We start from the raw sequence: 16985 nt of genomic DNA, 5'->3' as shown, positions 1-16985 counted from the left end.
ACTTGTTGCTCACGCCTGTAATCCCAGCACTCTGGGAGGCCGAGACAAGCGGATCATGAGGTCCAGGAGATCAAGACCATCCTGGCTAACACGGTGAAACCCCGTCTCTACTAAAAATACAGGAAAAAAAACCTAGCCAGGCGTGGTGGTGGGCACCTGTAGTCCCAGCTACTCGGGAGGCTGAGGCAGGAAAATGGCATGAACCCGGGAGGCGGAGCTTGCAGTGAACTGAGATTGTGCCACTGCACTCCAGCCTGGGCAACAGAGCAAGACCCCATCTCAAAAAAAAAAAAGACATTGAATTTTTCTTTTTCTTTTTTCTTTTTTTTTCCGAGATGGAGTCTTGCTCTTTCACCCAGGCTGGAGTGCAGTGGCGCGATCTCGGCTTGCGTCCTGGGTTCAAGCAATTCTCTGGCTTCAGTCTCCTGAGTAGCTGGGATTACAAGTGCTTGCCACCACAACCACCTAATTTTTGTATTTTTAGTAGACATGGGGGTTTCGCCACGTTGGCCAGGCGGATCTCGAACTCCTGACCTCAAATGATCCGCCCGCCTCAGCCTCCCAAAGTGCTGGGATACCAGGTGTGAGCACTTTTAACATGCTGGGGAAAATGATGCCTGGACTGTGCAACTTGGTGTTGTGTTACTGTCATTTTCTATGTACTGATCGCTTGTGACTTGATTCACTCTACAGAATCTTGTTAGAACAGATCATTCTGGGCTCTGTGTCAGACAATATAGTGATAATCACGTAAACAATATATACTGATAGAACCAAAAATTTCGATATAAGTACAAATTATGGTATTGGGAGGGGGAAAGGGAAGTGAAAGTCTACCAAACAGTCTAGGTTAGCATACAGTGATAGATGATCCAAAAATTATAAGTGGCCAGGCCTGGTGGCTCATGCCTGTAATCCCAGTGCTTTGGGAGGCTGAGGTGGGAGGATCACTTTAGCCCAGGAGTTCGAGACCAGCCTGGCCAAAATGGCGAAACCCCGTCTCTACAAAAAAAAATTTTTTAATTAAAAAGCAAAAATAATAAGGCATTTTTGTAAAAAGAAATTTGTGGGTAAATATTGAGAGAAACCACTAAAATGAGTTGCTTCTAAGGAGGATACCTCAAGGGTCAGAGGAATGCTGGGTTTTGTTCCAAGTCTTGTAGCACTATCTGATTTTTTAAAATTATGTATAATTGTAATAACATTAAAAATAATGAAAACAAAACAGCAACTTACCAAATAAGTTTACAAATCTTCCACTAAGTTCCTCAGAATATCTTACACGTACCCTTCTAAGCCTTGTAAATGTTCCTTCCACCTTTTAAGACTTTCCAAGGTCCATTCTTCCTTTTTAATGGTCAGGAGTTCGAGATCAGCCTGGCCACCATGGTGAAACCCCACTTCTACTAAAAATGCAAAAAAATTAGCAGGATTAGTGGCAGGCACCTGTAATCCCAGCTACTCGGGAGGCTGAGGCAGGAGAATCGCTTGAACCCGGGAGGTGGAGTTTGCAGTGAGTCGAGATTGCACCATTGCATTCCAGCCTGGGCAACAAGAACAAAACTCTTATCTCAAAAATAAATACATAAATAAAAATAAAGAGAATTTTAAGATTATTGTTTTAAAGAATAAATGTTGATAAAGTAGTAAAAGCAAGATAATGGCATATTTATTAGTAACAAAAATTTAAACAACAAAGAAAAAAGCAAATGATTTCCAAAATATCAATAACAAATCAGTAAATAAAGGTAATCAGAAGTTTAACTTACTTGTGGCTGGGTATGGTGGCTTGTGCCTGTAATCCCAGCACTTTGGGAGGCTGGAGTGGGTAGATCACTTGAGGTCTAAAAAATACAGAAAATTAGCCAGGTGTGGTGGAACATGCCTGTGGTCCAGCTACTCAGGAGGCTGAGACAGGAGAATCACTTGAATCTAGGAGGCGAGACCAGCCTGGGCAACATGATGAAACCCCGGCCCTACCAAAAATTAAAAAATTAGCCCGGTGTGGTGGTGGGAGCCTGTAATCCTAGGTACTCAGGAGGCTGAGACAGGAGACTCACTCGAGCCCGGGAGGCAGAGGTTTCAGTGAGCCGAGATAGCACCATTACACTCTGGCCTGGGCAACAGAACGAGACTCTGTCTCAAACAATAAAAATAAATAAAAGAACTAAAAGTAATTCTCAAGTGATGAGAATGTAAAGTGGAGATGAAACAAGAAAGGCATAATTATTGAAGCTGGTGATGGGTACCTGGGGGTTTTTGGATATTTTGTGTGTGTTTTGTTTTTATAATACCTTTTCTGTTTACCATAGCGAAATGATAGATACATGGGTGTTTATTACATCCTTGTGCTCACTTTGTGTATGTGCATTTGAAGTTTTCTATTATATAATAATTTTTTTTTTAAAGCAATATTTGGCTGGCCACAGTAACTCACACCTGTAATCCCAGCATTTGCGGACGCCAAAATAGGTTGATCGCCGGAGCTTGGGAGTTCGAGACCAGCCTGGGCAACATGATGAAACCTCATCTCTACCAAAAATACAAAAATTAGCCAGGCATGGTGATGGATGCCTGTGGTCCAAGCTACTCAAGATTCTGAGGAGGAATATTGCTTGAGACTGGGAAGTGGAGGTTGCAGTGAGCCCAGATCTCACCACTGCACTCCAACATGATTGACAGAGTGAGACGCCATCTCAAGAAAAAAAAAAAAAGCAACATTCTGGCTTACCGTATTAGAAAGTCAAAAGATAATATTTAGGGCTGGGTACAGTGGCTCATGCCTGTAATCCTAGCACTTTGGGAGGCCAAGGCGTACAGATGACCTGAGGTCAGGAGTTCAAGATCAGCCTAGCCAACATGGTGAAAACCCATTTCTACTGAAAATACAAAAATTAGCTGGGCGTGGTGGCGGGTGCCAGTAATCCCAGCTACTTAAAAGGCTGAGGCAGGAGAAGCACTTGAATCCAGGAGGTGAAGGTTGCACTGAGCCAAGGTTGCGCTGCTACACGCCAGCGTGGGCAATAGAGCGAGACTGTCTCAAAATGAAAAAAAGAAAGAAAGAAAGAAAGAAATAGCAACGTAAACATATTATTTAGAAATGTGGAAGTAAATAAGAGTGAAATCATGCCTGTAATCCCAGCACTTTGGGAGGCCGAGGCGGGCAGATCATGAGGTCAGGAGATCGAGACCATCCTGGCTAACACGGTGAAACCCCCTGTCTCTACTAAAAATACAGAAAAGTAGCTGGGCATGGTGGTGTGCGCCTGTAGTCCCAGCTACTCAGGAGGCTGAGGCAGGAGAATGGCCTGAACCTGGGAGGCGGAGCTTGCAGTGAGCGGAGATTGCGCCACTGCACTCCAGCCTGGGCAACAGGAGTGAGACTCCATCTCAAAAAAAGCAAAAAAAAAAAAAAAAAAAAAAAAAAAGTGAAAACAGTTAACGGACATCAAAGTGGATGCCTCTGGGGATGAGAACTGAGCTTGGGGAGGGCTAGAGGAGGGAACATCTCTGTATTAGAAGGCTTTGATGTTCTTTTATTTTGAAACCTTATGCATGTATAACTTTGATAATATATTCATTTGTGGATGCCACATTGTTTTCAAGGAAAATACCCATGTGATCTTACATGAATAATCAGGCATAGACCAATGCTTTGAATATATAAAAATTCTGTTTAGCCATGATCATTTTGGCAGTATGCCACTTATTTCTGTTGCCAAAGGCAGTGATTGAAATTTGAATTCCTGCCTGGGATGAGTAGGGCTCAGAGGTTTGATTGCATGTAGTTTCCCCCTGGCCGTACGCCGGTCCCCAGCAGTTTGTTCTTTATGCCACAGCAAAGAGTAATCATAAATAAGCTTATCTCACTCTCCAGTTTGAAAGCTACTGAACGTCTTTCATTGCAATTAGAATAAAATTCAAACTCTTTGGCACGGCCTACACACAAGGCCCTAAATAATGTAAATGATTGGACTCACACCTAGTTCTCCTGTCACTCTCCTCGATCACCATGCCCCAGCCTTGATGACCTTCCTTGGCACACCCACAGCTCATTCCTACCTCAAGGCCTTTGACTTGCCATTGCTCATGAGACTGACTGCTTACCATCACTCAGGATCTCATTTAAAACTTAATTCCTGAAAAAGGTCCTTCCTGACCATCGAGCTAGAGGAGCTTCCTGCACCCCTTCTCTTACCACAGCTGTGGATCTCCAAGTGTGGTCTTCAGACCAGAAGCGTCAGTATCACCTGCAGGCTTTTCATTTTGGGTTGTTTTCTCTGGAAACGCAGACTCTTAGGCCCCACCACAGATGCACTGAAGGAAAAGCTTACATTTTAACCAGACCCCAAAGTGATTGCGCTTTTAAAATTTCGGAAGCACTGATCTAGAGGTTCCCCTTCTAATTTTCCTGTATATCTGTTACCAGGTGTGTCCATTTCTGCAGGTAACCTGGCATTTGTTTACCTGTTTATTTCTTCCCTAAATAGAATTTAAGGTCCACAAGGGCAGCACCTTGTCTGGCTCGTTCACTTCTGCATCCCCAGCACCTAGCACCAGTGCACACAGTACATGCCCAATAAGTATTTAGATGAGTGAAAGAAGAAATGAATATAATGGAAATTATTTTATGTTCTTTGAAATGTATAACTGAAGGCTGGGTGTGGTAGCTCAGCCTGTAATCCCAGCACTTTGGGAGGCAACGTGAGAGGATTGCTTGAGCCCAGTACTTTGAGACTGGCCTTGGTACATGGCAAAGCTGCAACTCCACAAAAAATACAAAAAAAAAAAAAAAAAGTTGAGTGTTGTATAGTCTCAGCTACTTTGGGAGGCTGAGGCAGGAGAATCACTTGAACCTGGGAGGTCTAGTCTGCAGTGAGTCCTGATTGTAACTGCACTGTAGCCTGGGCAACAGAGAAACATCCTGTCTCAAAACAAACAAACAAAAAAAGGATTGTATAATTGTACAATAAAAATAAAAATATTCATGGCTTTCACTTGTTTGTAAAATCGGGGTGATTTTTCTCTCCCAACATCACTGTTATGCAGGGGTTTCATTCTCTATCTTGGGCATTGAGTGCCATTAAATTATTGTAGCCCGTGAAGAACCACGTATTTATCCTTGCTTTGGGGCAGTTTGTCTTCAGAACCAAAGTTTAGATTTTATTTAGAGTGTTTCTCTACTGACTTAACACCATAACTGGTTATGTTTTTTAGTATTTAAGAAGCACTCTCATTCCATCGAGAGTTAACATTATCTTTAAAGGTTTTGTTATTCAAAATGAATGTTAGCTTGATATTTGTATCAAGTTTTATCAAATAAGTATTAACAATTTAAAAAAGGAAGTCAAGTTTTAAAAATGTTTAGTCAAATGCAAGATTTAAAGTTAAATTGCAAATAAAAACTGATAGGGCATATAATGTATCCAGTTTTTTACCTCTGATATAGGAGTCCAGGAAAGACCTACAGTTTCTGATATTATCCCGTTTTTTTTTTGTTTGTTTTGAAATGGAGTTTTCTCTTGTTGCCCAGGCTGGAATGCAGTGGTGCAGTCTCGGCTCTGCTCCCCGGGTTCAAGAGATTCTTCTGCCTCAAACTCCCATTTAGCTGGGATTACAGGTGCACGCCACCATGCCCAGCTAATTTTTTGTGTTTTGAGTACAGACAGGGGTTTCACCATGTTGGCAAGCCTGGTCTCAAAATCTTGACCTCGTGATCTGCCTGCCTCGGCCTCCCAAAGTGCTGGGATTACAGGCGTGAGCCACCATGCCCAGCCCTACATTTAAAAAATACATTCCCAGTGTATTGCTTAATGCATATCCTGGTGAAATTTGTGAAGAAACAACTTTTCAATCTGTATTCTCTGAGTGAATTAATAGCACCCCTTACATCTATGGCTTTCAACCGGGGACAGTTGTGTCCCAGCGGACATTTGGCAATGGCTGTGACTGTGTTTTTGGTAGTCACACCTGGGGTGGAGGAGTACTAGCAGCATCTAGTTGGGGGAGCCCCAGGGTACTGTTAGTTATGTAATACACAGAACACTCCCCAGCACAAAGAATTACGTAGCCCAAAATGTCAGTGGTCCACTGTTAAGAGACCCTGGCTTAAGCAGAGAGAAGTCTCCTTCTGCAAATACTAATGCCACTGGAAAATGAATACTTTGCCCTACCTTTTGGAAAAGAGAATACATAGAAATTGGCAACTGAGAGATTCAGATGGGTATACTGGCACTTTTAGATATGTTCATTTTAGATGATTATTTTTAATCAGAAATCTAGTGACTGGCCTCCCTCTTTGGGGTAAATCACTCTCAACACAGGACATTTAAGACATTTGACAGCTTAGTTGATTTTAGAATTGGATAACGTTCTCAAATAATTTTACATTTTTTAAAATAGGGAAATTCCAATATAGGGTTACCGGTTTTCCTTATTTTACAGATGGGGTCGAGGATTTGGTCTTTTGGGTTCCATTTTTGGAAAGGATGGTGTATTAAACCAGCCAAACAGTGTCTTTGGACTTATATTTTATATACTACAGTTATTACTTGGTAAGTATTTATCAATACAAAAATAAGTTTGTTATATTCCGTTTAGTACTTTGTGTCTTTGCGCTGAAGTGTCTTGATGTTAAATAAAAGCATGTGTTATTTATAGAGCCACTAGCATGTACAACATCTTTGTATTATGAAAACTTGATTCGCTAAGATTTTATTATATTAATGTTGAATTTATGTCACTTGCTGTTTAATCATGGAGAGCTGTATCTCATGATGTCCAGAAAAACCAGTCCCATTCCAGAAATTATCACTCCCATCTTCCCTGTAAATGTGTTTCCTAGTTTTATAGACTCTGTAGCCTTTGTAAAGATATCATATATTAAGGGGACATTAATGAGAAACCATATTCATAATCCCATGACCTTTACATATCCACTATTCCTACAGTCTTCTGCTTTTAAGAATAATTTTGGGGCCGGGCGCAATGGCTCATGCCTGTAATCCCAGCACTTTGGGAGGCCAAGGTGGGCATATCACCTGAGGTTGGGAGTTCGAGACCAGCCTGGCCAACATGGTGAAAGTCTGTATCTACTAAAATTACAAAATTAGCCGGGTGTGGTGGTGCATACCTGTAATCCCAGCTACTCGTGAGGCTGAGGCCGGAGATTCACTCGAACCCAGGAGACGGAGGTTGCAGTGAGCTGAGATCGCGCCATTGCACTCCAGCCTGGGCAACAAGAGCGAAACTCTGTCTCACAAAAAATAAATAAATAAATAATAATAATTTGGGGCCCAGTGCGGTGACTCACACCTGTAATCCTAGCTCTTTGGGAGGCCGAGAAGGGTAGATCACTTGAGCCCAGGAGCAACGTGGCGAGACTCTGTCTCTACAGAAAATAAAAAAATTAGCCAGGTTGTGGTGGCACACACCTGTAGTCCCCGCTGCTTGAAAGTCTGAGGTGAGAGAATCACTTGAGCCCAAGAGATGGAGGTTGCAGGCAGCCGAGATCACACCACTGCACTCCAGCCTGGGGGACAGACCAAGACCTGTCTCAAAAACTAGTAATAATTTGATGTGAACTGTGTTTCAACATAGTGTTGTTTATCCCGTTATTGTTAACATCTAGGTTTCACACCTTTGACTTCTAAATAATGCTGCACTGATCAACTTTGTTTAAAGACCTCCCACTCCTTCCTTAATCTCCACAAAATAAATTTCCAGGCATAGGATCAAAAAACACAGATATTTTTTATTTTAATCGGTGTTACCAAGTTGCTTTCCCTCAGTTCTTTGGTTTCCCTGAAGCTCTAGCAGTCTTTATTTTTAAGATGTGTTTTGTAAAATTTCTTTTTTTTTTTTAGTCATAATGATAATCTTCACCAGGAAAAATTGCTAATAGTTACACATTAGTACCTATTTAAATTTTACTCTTTTTAATTTCCTTTTATTGTCCATTTAGATATTGGATCCCAATAATAGTACGTTTTTATTGTGTTACAAACATTTAACGCATTCTTTATCTTTTTTTGTTAGTGTTACGAATTTATATTTTATTAAGTTTTTATACTTTCAGAGTTAAATCCATCGTTACCTTTGCATTTTATTTTTCTTCTTTTTTATAGATCTTGTTGCATACCAATGCTTTTGTATTTTAATTGTTAATATTCCATTATCTGTCAGCTCTTTTGATTTGGTTCATTAAAAATACATGTAACTCTTCTATCTGAAATTGATTTGTTATGAGGCAAATTATAAATCTAAATCATTCTCAGTAGTTCTGTCGAGTTTGCCCAGTTCCATATCTGTGTATCTTGCAGAAGTTCAAAGATATGTGCACACGGATATTCATAGCGGTACAGTGTGAAATAGCAAAAAAAAAAAAAAAAAAGAGTTAGCTTAGAAATACGTAATGGTTGAATAAATTAGAAAATAGTATGAAATACTATGTAGCCATTAAAGGAAAAAGGAGATCTATATTTATATCCTAGAAAGATAAATATACTATTTAGTGAAAAACGCAAATTTTGGTATAATATGTATAGGATGAACATGTTTGTATACATGCATGTAAATGCATAGAAAGGGGTCTGGTGGTTGGGCAGGAGGGAGAAATTTCACTGTATTCTGCATATTTCCATTTTGCTGGATTTCTAGAGAATAATATGAAATATAAGCCCAAATGCAAGGCGTTTTCCCTTAAAGGCAAAGAACCTAAGAAAAGCCTTTGACTAGATTAACTTTTGAAGATAGAGGTGCTACAGCCAAATTTCTTTTTATACCATTAATTTAATGCCATGCTGTATGCATATTTTAAATCATATGTATCATATGTGTTTTTTCATTCGCATTTTTTGACTTGCATTTGGATGCTTCACGTGCCTTCTAATGTTGGTGTCTTCATGTGAGGCACATTTGAACTAACCTAACAGTTTCCAGAGCAGGACATCTGTACTCACTTTTTTTTTTCTTTTTTATTATACTTTAAGTTCTAGGGTACATGTGCACAATGTGCAGGTTTGTTACATATGTATACATCTGTACTCCCTTCTAAGCTGTTTGAGATACAGCATTTTTAATTTAATTTTTTCATTGGTAATCCATTCACATGGTTCAAAACTTTTAAAAAAGGACCAGGCGCAGTGGCTTATGCCATTAATTCCAGCATTTTGGGAGGCCAACATGGGTGAATCACAAGGTCAGGAGTTCAAGACCAGCCTGGCCAACATGGTGAAACCCTGTCTCTGCTAAAAATACAAAAATTAGCCGGGTGTGGTGCCACGCACCTGTAATCCCAGCTACTTGGGAGGCTGAGGCAGGAGAATTGCTGGAACCCGGAAGGCGGAGGTTGCAGTGAGCTAACATCGTGCCACTACACTCCAACCTGGGCAACAGAGCAAGACTCCTTCAGGAAAAAAAAATATATATATATAAAATGTTACACAAAGAAAAATCTGTCCTACCGCTTCTCTTTTTCCCTGGTTTCCACTGCTCCTCAGCCCCAACTGGTAGCTTGTTACTGTTTTAGAGTTTCTTTTTGCATATACGAGAAAGTACACATACACAATCTTAATTTTCCTCCTTTTTAAAATATAAAAGGCAGATGCTATACCCACTGTTCTACAGCTTGCATTTTCTTTTCTTTTTTTGCTTGATGGATATATCATGGGGATTTTTCCATATCAGTTTATTAAATGTCTTCATTCTTTTTTACAGCTGCAGAATAATCCATTGCATAATTGTACCATCATTTGTTTAGAGTTACAGCACATTTTAAATTCCATTGGGAATTTTACCCTGAGCCACAAGTACCTAGTTGCATTACGGTAGTATTTAACGGAGAGCTGGTATTTATACACTATTCTAGTGCTTTAACCCTGCATTATATCAGCTCATTTAATTGTCCAGCAGTCTTGGGAAGTAAGCATGATTGTCATCCCAATTTTACAGTTGAGAAAAGAGAGGCATGCAGGAAGAAATAACTTGCCCGTCTCATTTTGAAATTAACTTTCTTAGATAAAATTGTGACCGCATTAATTTTGAAATGTTAGTTGTTTAGCATAGGTGAAGTCAGCAAACTTTTTCAGTAAAGGGCCTGGCAGAAAATTGACTTTGCCAGTTGCTGCAGCCATTCAACTCTGCCTTCTAGTGTGAAAGCAGTCACAGACATTACATAAATGAATGAGCATGGCTGAGTGCCAATAAAACTTTATTTACTAAAGCAGGTAGCTGGCCAGATTTGCTAGTCCCTGCAGTAATTCAGCAGCACCTTAGTCTTGAAGTGCCCTATGAAAGCATCTAGTCCCGTGGCTGTGGCCGAGCCAGCCCAGCCAGCCCATAGGCGTCTTCTTGTTGCTTTTCTTTTTGCCAACAGGCACCGGGATTTCAGCTCTTTAATTGACTTCTTTAAACCTGCTCCCACCGGTTATTTTGTTCCTGTTTCTGTTATCCTTATCCATGAGTCATTGGGTAGGAGGGCCGTTTAACATGCTCTGCCTTCTCTGTCCTTGAAAATTAAATGCACATATTCTCCATACTGTTGGCCGCAGGAAACTAAAAACAATACGTGTGAAGATAGAGTCCAGAATTCAGGTACCCTTTTTTTTTTTTTTTTTTTTTTGTTAAATGAGACAGAGTCTTACTCTGTTCCCCAGGCTGGAGTGCAGTGGCGCAATCTCATCTCACTGCAACCTCCGCCTCCTGGGTTCAAGTAATTCTTGTGCCTCAGCCTCCCTTGTAGCTGGGGTTGCAAGCGTGCAATACCATGCCAATTTTTTTTTTTTTTGGGTATTTTTTAGTAGAGGGGGGTTTAACCATGTTGACCAGACTGGTCTCAAACTCCTGACCTCAAATGATCTGCCTGCCTCGGCCTCCCAAAGTGCTAAGATTACAGGCATGAGCCACTGCGCCTGGCTTTAGGTGCCTTTTTGTACTGAGAGCCTGGGTTTAGCACACATGTCCACCATTTTTCTTGATCGGGTTTGGCCCACATACAGCCAATGAGCTAACTGTGGTTTCCCTTATCCACTAGGGTGAGCCCTTCCTGAAATGTTTAGCAAGAGTTTTTCTCTCCTCAGCAGCTTGTTGGTGTAGTCACCTCTCATTGTGGATTTTTAATCAATCTGATCTAAACATGGAAAAGCAAATTTTACTTTCCACAGATGGGGAGGCTGTAGTGAAAACCAGAGAAGGTTCTCACCAAATGTGTGCAGCTCGGAAGAAAAAGGCTGCGGTCCTCATGTCCCTTTATTCATTTGGTGTCTTGGGGCTGTTGATGTTACAAGTCAGCTTCATTGCGTAATGTGATTGTGAGACTGCATGTTTGCTTTGTGTGCATATTTTCAACTAGGTTAGTTTATGAAATTAGTAACATTTCACCGAAAGATTGAGAAATCAAAAACATTGCAGCTATAAAACTGGCATTTGGCCGGGTATGGTGGCCCACACCTGTAATCCTAGCACTTTGGGAGGCTGAGGCGGGAGGATCACCTGAGGTCAGGAGTTGGAGACCAGCCTGGCCAACAAACAATTAGCCGGGCATGGTGGCACATGCCTGTGATCCTGGCTACTTTGGAGGCTGAGGCAGGAGAATTGCTTAAACCCGGGAGGTAGACATTGCAGTGAGGTGAGATTGTATCACTGCACTCCAGCCTGGGCAATACAGTGAAACCCCATCTCAAAACCCTGAAAAGCTAGCATTTGATCTGCAGAGTCCACCTGTATAATTTTAATGAAACAGACCAGTATTTCTGTTTTCAATTTTCAGAGTTTGGCAGGAAGATCAGTATTCAAACACTGCAGCAAGTCACACAGTGTTAGTCCTTGTCACTCAGAAAGCCTCTCTGCAGCGCCAAGGCCTGATTGAGCCCGCGTCTCTTCTCTTACAGGCATGACAGCAAGCGCGGTGGCAGCTTTGATCCTCATGACGTCCTCCATCATGTCGGTCGTGGGGTCCCTGTACCTGGCCTACATTCTGTACTTTGTGCTGAAGGAGTTCTGCATCATCTGCGTCGTCACGTACGTGCTGAACTTCCTTCTTCTCATTATCAACTACAAACGACTAGTTTACTTGAACGAGGCCTGGAAGCGGCAGCTGCAGCCCAAGCAGGACTGATGCCCGACGGACTCTGCCCTGACAGTCTCAAGCCCCTTTTCCATTCAGTTTATTTTGCAGCAGGTTTTTATTATTATTATTATTCACAACAGACACTGTCCCTAAGAATCTCAAACTGATTTTTTAAAATCCTGTAAATTAGAAGGGGCCCTCGCTATTTTCTGTGTCAATCTTCATTTTAAATATGGATACAAAAAGGATACGCCGAGCCAATCAAAGACAAGCTTTAACTTTACTTTGAAGATGTTTCTGAAATGATAAAATGTAGCCCTAGCCCCCTGCCCTCAATTGTAAAGTCAGCAACCATTGCTAGTAATTCTTTAATGTGCATAAATTCAATTTCAGGTATAACAAATGTGATCATGACATGAAAATATTTTAGAATAGATACTGTATTAAATATTGCCATGTTTACAATATGTAATATGTTTTTAGCTGATGGATTTAAACATGTAGATTCAACTAGAATCCATTATGTGATATTTGTAAATAAAGGTAGAAATATTAGATCCATTTCTGCAGAACTTACTGTACAGTTTAGTTGGAGTGTAGCACTGAAGAACTGTCAGCTGAGCGTTGACTGAGGAGATAGTGAAAATAGCCTATACACAGCATCTTGTGGAAAGTACTGGCAGCTGTGGGTGCAGCAAATAATAGGGTGAAAAAAATAATAATAGGGTGGTTGGTTCCCTTTCATCTCCCTCTTCTGAAAGGAAGAAATTGAATTGGAACGTTCAAGTCCTGTTTGTGTCCAGTCATAAAACTGGACCAATTGTTAACCTTACAGAATGAGTTATGTGGCCAGACCTTCAAGTCCAAGGCCTTCAGGACACCAAGGATGGGAAAATGTGTATTTTTTCTTTGGAGAAAAGCTGGAAATATAAGCCTGGCATTATTAGGTAAAGTTTCTTCCACCAGTTGAATTTTCATGCAGATATTTTTCCTTAACGTTGGTGCCAGTCAACCAAACAGTATTATGATGGAAAAGACCAGTCTAAGCCCCGTCGCTCCAGCGTGGGAGCCAGTGTTCTTGCTCATTGTTTCTGCACTAACCACTCGGATGTCTAATTTAGTTGTTTTGCAGTCAAATACTGGATTTGTAACCTTCAGGGCTGACATGCTGCGCAGTTTGCTTCATGGGAGAATAGGAACAGGTAGACACATCTCAAGGCTAAATCTGGTCGTGTCGCCACTGCTCTCATAATGACACACATGCAGTAAGAAGAATTTTGGAAGGGGATTCAAGTAAACCCAAATGAAATTGTGACAGGACGTTTGTATGGTTAACATCTGATATCAGAATGTTAAAAGTGCCTTCTGTCTTAAATCTCAAACCAAATATTTTGTGTGTTGACCTTGGGCAGAAGTGTCCTGCCCTCCCGTCTTCACCGTCAGGTAGAAAACCCGCACTCTGCAGAAGGGTCCTGTGTGATCATTTCACTCCTCCGGTTGGGAAGCAGCAGTAATGTTTTTGCTTCCAATCTGATTAATCATTTTATGTTAAAAACAGTCAATGAGACCAGTACCTCTTGAGTGCTTTATTTGCCTTCTCTTTGAAGGGAGGGGACAGGCTCTGCTCTGTAAACTCAAATGTGTAGGGTCAGCAACAATTCTGTAGCTTCCACTGACTCAGAATTGATGCAACGTAGGTCTTCTGGCTCGAGGCAGGTATCAAGCTTGAATTGTAATGAACTTTTCACCAGTTTCAACCAGTTTCTTAAAAGATAGCTTAACTCAAGATTTCATCAAGACTTGTGTTTTCCCATGAATGTGAATCTTTCAATGGCTGTTGGAGTATGGATGTACTGTTCTTGTATTCTGAAGTAGTTAAAGAACTCTAGAAAGCACTGATTGGCCGTCTGGTACCTATGGAGAAAGAAGTCCTCACGTTTGAGGGCTGTACAGCGAGGCCGTCTTATAGCAGCGCGTCCAGCTCTACCAAGGCAGTCCTCTGGTTCTTTTCTCTAAGCTACAGTGGAAATGGCCTAATGGTTAAAACTGTGGTACACATAACACCGGTTGTGCTAAACAAGTTCCTCGTGTCCCAGGATCCAATGGTTTTTCATCCTATTTTGTATCAATCAGCAGAGTATAGTTAAAGCTTGTCTTGATGTTGCATTCTTGCAAATGTCTTCAACTCTTACCTGAGAAAACATGGGAAAATGGTCAGCCAGACCCTTTCAGTTTTTCCTTTGCTTTTCTAAGGCTCGGGGAAACCACTGTTTCAGTTGTATAAGATTTTTTTTGCCACATTCTTATGGCCCAGTTAATTAATACCTTTTTTCCTCATTGAGAGAGGAACACGTACTGCCTGTCATAACAGCATTGTAATGCCAGTGTCTCAGTAAGTAACAGAACCCTGGTGGTATTAATTGGGTGTTTTTTGCCCTGGAGAATTCAGATTCCCTTCTATACCTTCTATTCTGCCCAGAAGAGGGGGGAATCACCAGTGTTATAAAATTAGAAGATTGTTTTGCCCTATTTACTGAATATTTGAACACTGCAGCATTACTAGCCACCAGTGTTAAAGGACAGATGAGGGGAAACATTTGTTTTTAGCAGTAATTCCATGATTCATCTTTTTTAAGTAATTTGTTCCAAATGAAGCCATTTATTGACTTGATGCTCACAAATATCATTTGAAGAAATAAGACGAATTGGGGTTAGATGATAAATTCTAGGGAATCTGGGTGATTTGGAGGATTTCATTTGGTTTTGCATTACAGCTAGTTGCTCTCAGTAAAAGTAAATTTCTGGTGAAATAACTCAGGATTAACTGGCTGTGTGCCCAGAATCACTGTTCCTTTACACATGTGTCCTCTCCTTAAATTCATTACTTTCAAATGATGTTCAAAGCATTGACTGTTTTCATTCAAAGAGGACCAAGACTACAGTGAAATTAAAACTATTTGCTGGCCGGGCATGGTGGCTCACACCTGTAATCCCAGCACTTTGGGAGGCCGACGCAGGTGGATCACCTGAGGTCAGAAGTTCAAGACCAGTTGACCAACATAGTGGAACTCTATCGCTACTAAAAATAGAAAAGTTAGTTGGGCATGGTGGCAGGCACCTGTAATGCCAGCTACTCCGGAGGCTGAGGCAGGAGAATTGCTTGAACCCGGTAGGCGGAGTTTGCAGTGAGCCATGATTGTGCCATTGCACTCCAGCCTGGGCAATGAGTGAAACTCTGTCTCAAATAAAAAGTAAATAAAAACTATTTGTTGACTATTGTTTTTCATTTAGTTTTTGAAAAGACTATTGGCAAAAGTACAGAGTTATCTTCAGCAGTTTCTTCGTAACTTAGATTGGTACCAAGAGTGACAGGAGATCTTGTCTTGAAAATCAGTATTAGATGCCAACAAGGAGACCCTCTGTGACTTCTGGTAACCTATTTGGGGAGACGAGCTAATGACCTATGATACAGTTTCTGTCTTCATGTCTTTTCCTCCAACACACAAGCATTGGTGAAACATTTCAGACACCTCAGGCAGCACTTACGGTTTCTAATTGTGACAACTACCCTTCCATCAAACAAAAAAGGCAAGGGTGGGAGCCCCAGCTACTTGGCTAAACATTTTTTTACTACAAATTCACCTAGAAAAGGTGAAATGTTTTGTTATAAAACTGTATTAGGCATGACCTAAGTATTAGGTGTATGATCTGTCTAGAATGTTCCATGAGAAAGATTTCTTACTAGTGCTTTAAGCTCCAGAGTAAACATTCATTTAAAATGGAGTTCAGTGGGCAGGTTTCCCCTTTAATCTAGATAGAAATACTCTTTATCAGAGATTTAAGGCGCCGTTTTGCTAATTGATAAATAAAACCAAATGTAAATATGTAAGAATGTTTATTTGTTGCACATAACTTTTTTGGTATAAAATAAATGTAGAAGTTACCTGTGGAAGTTGTGCTCCTATTATTCTTAAACTGCAGGGTTGCATTCCAAAAAAAGCTGAAACGAGGTCTTTTTAGACTCGGTAGGAGCCTTATATTCTTGAAGTCAATACTGTAACCTCATTTCTAAGGTATACAGGGTTGATTCTTTTTCTCTTAAATCATACGTAACTTGCAGAAGATTCAGAGTCCTCAGACCTCTAGATCTTGGAATTCCTGTGGGTTTATGATGTATGTGATTGTCAAGAATTAATGACAAAATGTGTCACTGCCTACTGTTCTGTGAACACTCAGAATGTATTAATGAGCTGTTTTTCCATAGTTTTACTTTAGCTTACCTTGAATACTCCATGTATAATCCTCTAAAAAGGTAGCATCGGCAAGAAAGATGAATCCATTGGAAATACAGCTGAGCTATCCTTCATGGACTAGAACAAGTGTGTTCTGTGCTGGAGCTTAAGACCTGTGGAAAGAGGCACTGCCCCCACTGGGCGCAATGGCTCATGCCTGTAATCCCAGCACTCTGGGAGGCAGAGGTGGGTGGATCACTTGAGGTCAGGAGTTCAAGACCAGCCTGGCCAATATGGTGAAAGCCTGTCTCTACTAAAAACCCAAAAAAACTAGACAGGATTGTGGCATGTGCCTGTAATCCCAGCTATTCAGGAGGCTGAGGCAGAAGAATTGCTTGAACCCGGGAGGAGGTTGCAGTGAGACGAGATCATGCCACTGCACTGCAGCCTGGGCAACAGAAGAAGACTCCATCTCAAAAAAAAAAAGAACTACCCCTAATTTGTAAACCATTTAGATGTGTCTACTACATTTAACTTTTCTTAATGTTTGTCAACTTTTATTCATTATACCTTGACATACTGGAACACAAAACTTGATTCCTTTGAAAACTAAAGAGAGGTTGATAAAAAATATACAAGCCCTAGATTCTTAATTGGAACTGACTACACTCTCATTTTTTAAAAAT

The 16985-nt window shown here is 40.8% G+C and overlaps 1 protein-coding gene across 1 annotated transcript in view; it reads left to right on the top strand.

Annotated features, from left to right (window-relative positions):
- The window catches only part of VKORC1L1 (vitamin K epoxide reductase complex subunit 1 like 1), a 78493-nt gene extending 66001 nt beyond the window's left edge, over positions 1 to 12492 (top strand). The window contains 2 exon segments of the mRNA NM_001266931.2: positions 6445 to 6554; positions 11889 to 12492. Coding sequence (NP_001253860.1) covers positions 6445 to 6554; positions 11889 to 12115 — 337 coding nt within the window. The 3' untranslated portion in view covers positions 12116 to 12492.
- The last annotated feature ends 4493 nt before the right edge of the window (positions 12493 to 16985 follow it).

This window comes from Macaca mulatta, chromosome 3 (genome assembly GCF_049350105.2).
Source record: "Macaca mulatta isolate MMU2019108-1 chromosome 3, T2T-MMU8v2.0, whole genome shotgun sequence".
Classification (NCBI taxonomy): domain Eukaryota; kingdom Metazoa; phylum Chordata; class Mammalia; order Primates; family Cercopithecidae; genus Macaca; species Macaca mulatta.
Note: the sequence above shows the minus strand (reverse complement) of the source record. Positions and strands in the feature narration are given on the sequence as shown.